This window comes from Humulus lupulus, chromosome 9, assembly GCF_963169125.1.
Source record: "Humulus lupulus chromosome 9, drHumLupu1.1, whole genome shotgun sequence".
Taxonomy (NCBI): Eukaryota; Viridiplantae; Streptophyta; class Magnoliopsida; order Rosales; family Cannabaceae; genus Humulus; species Humulus lupulus.
Window position 1 is genome coordinate 45,138,085 of NC_084801.1, and position 6,153 is coordinate 45,144,237.

At 33.8% G+C, this 6,153-nt stretch overlaps 1 protein-coding gene across 2 annotated transcripts; it reads right to left on the reverse strand.

The window, feature by feature from the left end:
* Positions 1-1,386: 1,386 nt before the first annotated feature.
* On the reverse strand, positions 1,387-5,698 carry LOC133802083 (ras-related protein RABF2a). Of its 2 annotated transcripts, none has more exons than XM_062240331.1 (7): positions 5,512-5,698; positions 4,110-4,187; positions 3,842-4,009; positions 3,382-3,430; positions 3,019-3,096; positions 1,820-1,909; positions 1,387-1,695 (listed from the first exon to the last, which is right to left on the reverse strand). In XM_062240331.1, the coding sequence occupies exons 1-7, from the start codon at positions 5,548-5,550 to the stop codon at positions 1,595-1,597; spliced, it is 603 nt and encodes a 200-aa protein (XP_062096315.1). In that variant the 5' UTR covers positions 5,551-5,698; the 3' UTR covers positions 1,387-1,594. The 2 variants fall into 2 exon arrangements, with proteins under 2 accessions (XP_062096315.1, XP_062096313.1); XM_062240329.1 differs by having other exon boundaries at positions 1,820-1,913; positions 3,023-3,096; positions 5,512-5,697.
* Between the last annotated feature and the right edge of the window lie 455 nt (positions 5,699-6,153).

Here is a 6,153-nt window from a genome sequence, read left to right on the forward strand (position 1 = left end):
ACATAAATTAGAATATGTGAGACTTGCTATTAATTTCTACCAATCATATAATATGTCGTATCATTGCTATACTTATAGCAATGCTATTATTCTAAACAATCAAAATTGAAATGGAAAAAAATGCCAATAAAATAGTAATTCTATATATTCATTAAAAAAAATGCCATTACAATATTCAAAAACTAAAACTGGTTTTTATTTTAATAAAAATTATTTCATTGATAAGGCTAACACCATCAGCCAAAATAGAATTCATAACGATAATTAGGCCATCATACATATTTATTTTTCATAAAGACAGAGAGAGTTAATTAAGCAAGAGCATGAGCCACTCCATTTGCTTCTCTAGGACAGTGATTAAAAATGACATCTACTAATACGTTACACACCAAAGTAATATCCTGTACTACAACCCCCATTGCCGCATGCTTTGCTTTAGACACTTTGGCATTGAGGAGGTATGGCTGAGAGGCAGTCGGACTCAAAAATTGCTTTGGTGAATCCTTCCAATCTACGCACCATAAAGTATAGCCTTTAACTCAGCAACTGCATGTTCGAACATGGCCACCAAAGGACACTCGGCTGAGGCAAGAATGAAGCCATTCCAATACTAATAGCCACCGGGCCCAAGGCAAACATCACTACTACTCAATTGAAGGGCTGCATCAGTGTTCACTTTCATAAAATCATTGGGAGGGGTAGCCCATTTCTAGGGCGACCTCGGGATGGGTGGCGTTCTATTACACAATTGGTTGGCTTGTTGATATTTAATCCAAATAGTCCACAGACCATTTAAAAATTGAAATATGTTATTCGCATATTAAAATATATATAATTGTCAAAATTAAAGTAAGTGCTAATAATAACTAAACATATCGATAAACCTATTGCTTTAATAAGCATGTTAACTGCCAGCTAACCCGCCGATCCTAAAGTCACCCTCAACCTCAATATTTCATAACATTAGTTATTGGAACAAATTAGCGTACGATAAAATGATAGCATTTATTGTTTGCCGAAATTATATAACCGACCATCAAAGTAAAATGAAACACTCAAAATCGATTGGACAAAAATAAAACCCAACTCTCTTGCATTGCATCGCTACTTTCTCTTAAAATATTTATTAATTGCAGTTAGGTTTTACTGATACCCCCCCGTTAACATGTCCCGCTCCTTGCATATCCAAATTATGGTAGTCAATAGTTTCTCGCCTTTATAAACTTGTGCAATGCTATCCAGTAGTCGGTAGAAATAGTGGATTATAACCATATTCTAAGTGAACCTTGGACCAAGAATACTCACTCATCTATGAGTGAAAATCTCTACATGTAGCTTCAACTTCATCACTTATTTCACACTAGGAAAGGAAACGAAACGGAAACATGTGACAAATACGTAATCAATATCTGTAACCCAGAAGCATTCACACGACATTCTCCACAAGCTTTTTCACTCTAAACAAACATGGATGTACAGTTCTGAACAAATGTACAAATAAAGGAAAACTGGATAGAATCTAAAAGATAGTTTTTTTTACTGTGCATCACAAGAGATATTGTGAGGTACAGGGAAGTGGAGCACCAGAGGATTCTCAAGAACAGCAAGACGCATTTGCAACCCTTTCGGCGGGTCTATCCATGAGGACCATTCCTGAAGGGTTCTGTGCCGGCTGCACTCGTGGTAGTCTCTTTGCTGCCAACAAGAGAAGAAAAAAACATGTGAAGAACAAAGCATTAATAATTGCGTAAAGAAAGGTGAATGAGCAGAACTGGTGAGGCTGTTTTTTCTCCCTTAACTTTCCCATTTAGAAATTTACCTATCTCATAGAAAATGTCGTTCACATTGGTTGCTGTTTTTGCAGAGGTTTCCATGAAGAAAAGGCCATTCTCTTGAGCATATATTTGTGCTTCCTGCAAAACATTGGCAACCATATCTATCAGCCAACACTTAGAATATAATAAATTTGCAAAAAGAATATTTGAAACTTTATCTATATATTGTGCTTTGATTTCTGCTAAAAACCAAGATAATGGAATCAGTTCCTATCGAATACCAGAAGATAAAATGATAAAAGCAAAAGCATAAACAAAACACACAACATAGTTAACTGATATTAAGCAAAAACAAAATAACATGACATTTTTTTTATTCTCTTGTTAAATTAAATATGGAATTCAAAATGATTCTCTGGTCTACTTTAGTCACAAAAAAGCTTGTCCAATACACATTGTCAATGGGCCACCAGCCTCTCAGTTTAAATGTATGTTATTACATAATTATAGTCTCCTAGCACAGACTAAAAACTTCCCAAACTAAGAATTGCTGAAAAAGAAAACATTGCTTAAAATGTGAAGCAGATGAGTAATCTGGGAAATGTTAGAACATTCAACTTGCTAGGAAAGTATGCTGCTTCATGTCTCACTAATGCCTAGATGTTACTGAATCTTTCAAGCAGGAAAAAGCCATTGTTCCACATATTTACATTTTAAATTCCTCGTTATTATTCTTTTAAATTCCTAGTTATTACTCTTTTGAACTCCATATTAGACAATTTGGATTGTATGTAATCTGACTTCTTATAATATTTTCAAGATTTGATCTTACCAGCAGACCACTTGAAAAAATAGCAAGTGATGCGAAGTCTGAACTTTAATAGAGGAGAGGAGATATATTATACTTTATAGATATAATATTATCTTGTTTTCTTGCACGTATTTTATATAACATCAAGGCTAATCAGCCACAAATCAACCTGCATATATTTTCAGATCCCAAACCACCATATTTCTGTTCTTCTGTCAATATCAGAACTAACAAAACAATGCACCTCAGAGAAAGATGTCCACTATATCAAATAGTATATATTTACATCTTCCAACAATTTGCATTTCTGACCTCACATTATCATTAGTGAAAAATATAAAATTAGCTTTCACCGTGTTTCCAATTCAGATACCTAATAAGAAAAATAATAAAATCAAGCTAAACCACGTGAAGCAGAAAAATCTAAGAAACTTGCCTCTGCAGTGACCTTCCTCGCCTCTAGCAGATCAGCTTTATTCCCAGCTAGTGCCATAACCATATTTGGATTGCCTTGGGCCACAAAGAAAAGAAATAGAATAAATCAATTATACTTTATCGATACTTAAAAGAACATATTAAAAAACCAATTCTATTTTTCAAGAAGTTACTATGCATTCTTTTACAAATAAATATACACTCATGCCTACAAATAATACTGTCGAAAAGCATCAAAGGAAGACACAAAATACATGAGTCAGGAAGATGTAAACAGATGACAGTTAAAAGAAGAAGTCACTCATGAACATGTGACCTTTGTCTTTTTTCAAAAAAAAAAATAAAAAAGAAGGAAAATACCTTGTGACTGAAGTTCTTGAACCCATTTTTTGGCTCGCTCAAAAGAGGCCTAAAAACAGACAAACAAATTGTATCCATAAACAGATGTTTACGTTCAAAAGCAATGACTGAACAGAAACCATGCTAAGCCACTAAGCTTCTATCTTTAGATAATATTACAATGAAGGCTTTCATTTCACCTAGTTTAATTATCCATAAAATATGTAACAAACTTTTTTTATCAGACTTCCAATCCCTCAAGAATCACCCCATGGCTTAGCCAAAGGCTTAAAGTTAGGGCCTTCACTACCTACAAGTTTCAGAAGTCTATATCTCATTCACAAATTACACAATAAAAGTATCCACTAGCTGCAGGAACCTGAACAAAAAGCGCGACAACAAATGTAAACTTGAGATGAGACCTGCTAAGGACTCACCTGCCAAACAGAAAACACATATGCGACGCTCAGAATTTACTCACTTGATTAGTTATATCGTACACAATTATTGCAGCAGCAGCTCCTCTATAATACATGGGAGCCAAACTATGGTATCTCTCTTGACCAGCTGTATCCCAAATCTCAAATTTGACAGTTGCATCATTTACAGCCAATGTTTGTGAGAAAAAGGCAGCTCCTATTGTTGATTCCTAAAAAATCATATCACATAAATTAAGTTGCAGGAACAATAGACATAGACATTGTCCATAATTTAAAGAATGAAGAGATGAATCTGTACCAAGTGCCAACCTGAAATTCAACAAATTGTCCTTTTACAAAGCGTAATACTAGACTAGACTTTCCAGCTCCAACATCTCCCAAAAGCACCTGGAGCAAAGTCAAATATCAATCAAATAATGCAAAAATAAGTTATTGATAAACAGAAAAGAGAGAAAAAAAATGGAGAGAAAGAGATAGAAAACCTCAGAAATGTAACTACAACTAGATATCTCCTATAAGAAGAATAAGAAAATTCATTCCTAAAGAGATGCATCGGATCTAGTGTTAAATAATACTTGTCCCAGTGGCAATACTTTTATTTACCATGCATTATCAACGAACTCACTACCATATTAACACACATGGTATTATGCTTGAGAAAATCACATTGACAATAAAATATGTGAGAGCTGACCTCAGCATCATACAAACAAAAATGTGAAGCAATTTATACTGTTATACTTTTTGATTCTAAGAGAGGTGGAGAGGATAAATTTCCTGACATAGATGCAGCATTTACAAAACTAAATAATTAAATAATTACACGAGAAACAGGCATATAATATTTTATCTAAAGTTCTAAACCATAGATTGTTGTTCAACATCCTGGAACAACAATGCCCAGGTCTAACGAATCAAAAAACAAAGGAAAATACTCAGCTTCCACGGGAAACAAAAGTGAGCTGTTAAATAAGTCAATGATAAGCTCAAAATTCAAGAAAAAGATCGTGCGTGAATCAACAACTACCAGAACGAGTTCAATTTCCCAAAAGACAATAAAAGGACAACAATTACAAATGATAAAAAAGAAAACAATTTGAACTTGAACAAAAACCAGCTAAAGCAAGATTGATCAACCACATTAATTTGCAAGAAGCTGACATGATGGTCAAAAATGTAAACGGTAGCTGCCTATTTTACAAGCAAAACCAGGTATCCATTTTAACAAATATTATCTCAACAAAAAGAAAGCATATTTCATGCATACTAGATGATAAATTAAAGAAAATGATAACTTTGTTCAATAAAACGTGGCTTGATCCCAAACCCCTCTTCTCAGTAATTAGAAAACCAGAACTGGGAGAGAATATTATGTTAATAATCATAACAACAATAAAAGGGAAACCCAAGAAAATGGATAAACATGATCTCAAACTCCAAAGCAACTGCAGATAATTAAAAATCATACCCAAACCAGAATTAACAAATATTGACACAAAATTCCAGCAAAACAAGCCAAACCCACATCATTTCTAACATTTACAAACCACCATCTCTGACTCTCGATTCTGTCACGATATCAAAACCCTCATCAAATAATTGATAATCAAGAAACAACGAAACGCAAACCGATATGAAATAGGGAAAATCAATTAAGTCAAGGTCATAAAATGGAGCTGGAAAAAGGGTTTTGAGATTTAACAAGCCTCACCAATTTGGCATTGATGTTCTTGTTTCCACTGGTGGCCATGGGAGAATACGGCTCAAAGATCGGAAATTTCTGAAGAAGAAGAAGCCGAATTCCGATCGAAGCAAAGGGAAACCAATAATCCAAATCAACAATTTTCTCTCTCTCTGAAAAAATACCAAAAGTTACACGCAAACTTGTATCTTTTCCTAAGACACAATATTTATATTTACATATATAATAGGTAACGTGTTCCACGTGGCAATTATATAGGTTATGGGCTTTTTCGACATCTTACCTACTTTTATAGTCTAGAACGTCAATTTTTTTTTCCTCAATTTTTCGACTTGCTTTTAAGGTAACAAATATAAATATATATGAACATTATATAGTAGTTTTTTCGACTATTATCATATTTATTCGAAATAAGACTTAATATTTTCCGTAGGTGGTATTTTTTGGTCTCTCTAGTTAGTAGTATTGTGAAGATGTTTCTACACTTACTATAAAAAAATACTTCTTTTCTGTCAGTAAAATGCATCAATCAACATAGATGGCTGAAGTTGTTGACCGAGGATTTGTATTTGTGGTAGTTTGCAATGATATTTGCGCCAGTTTCAATACTGATGGCGTTAATGAGAAAAATTTGCATCAGTAGCAATATGA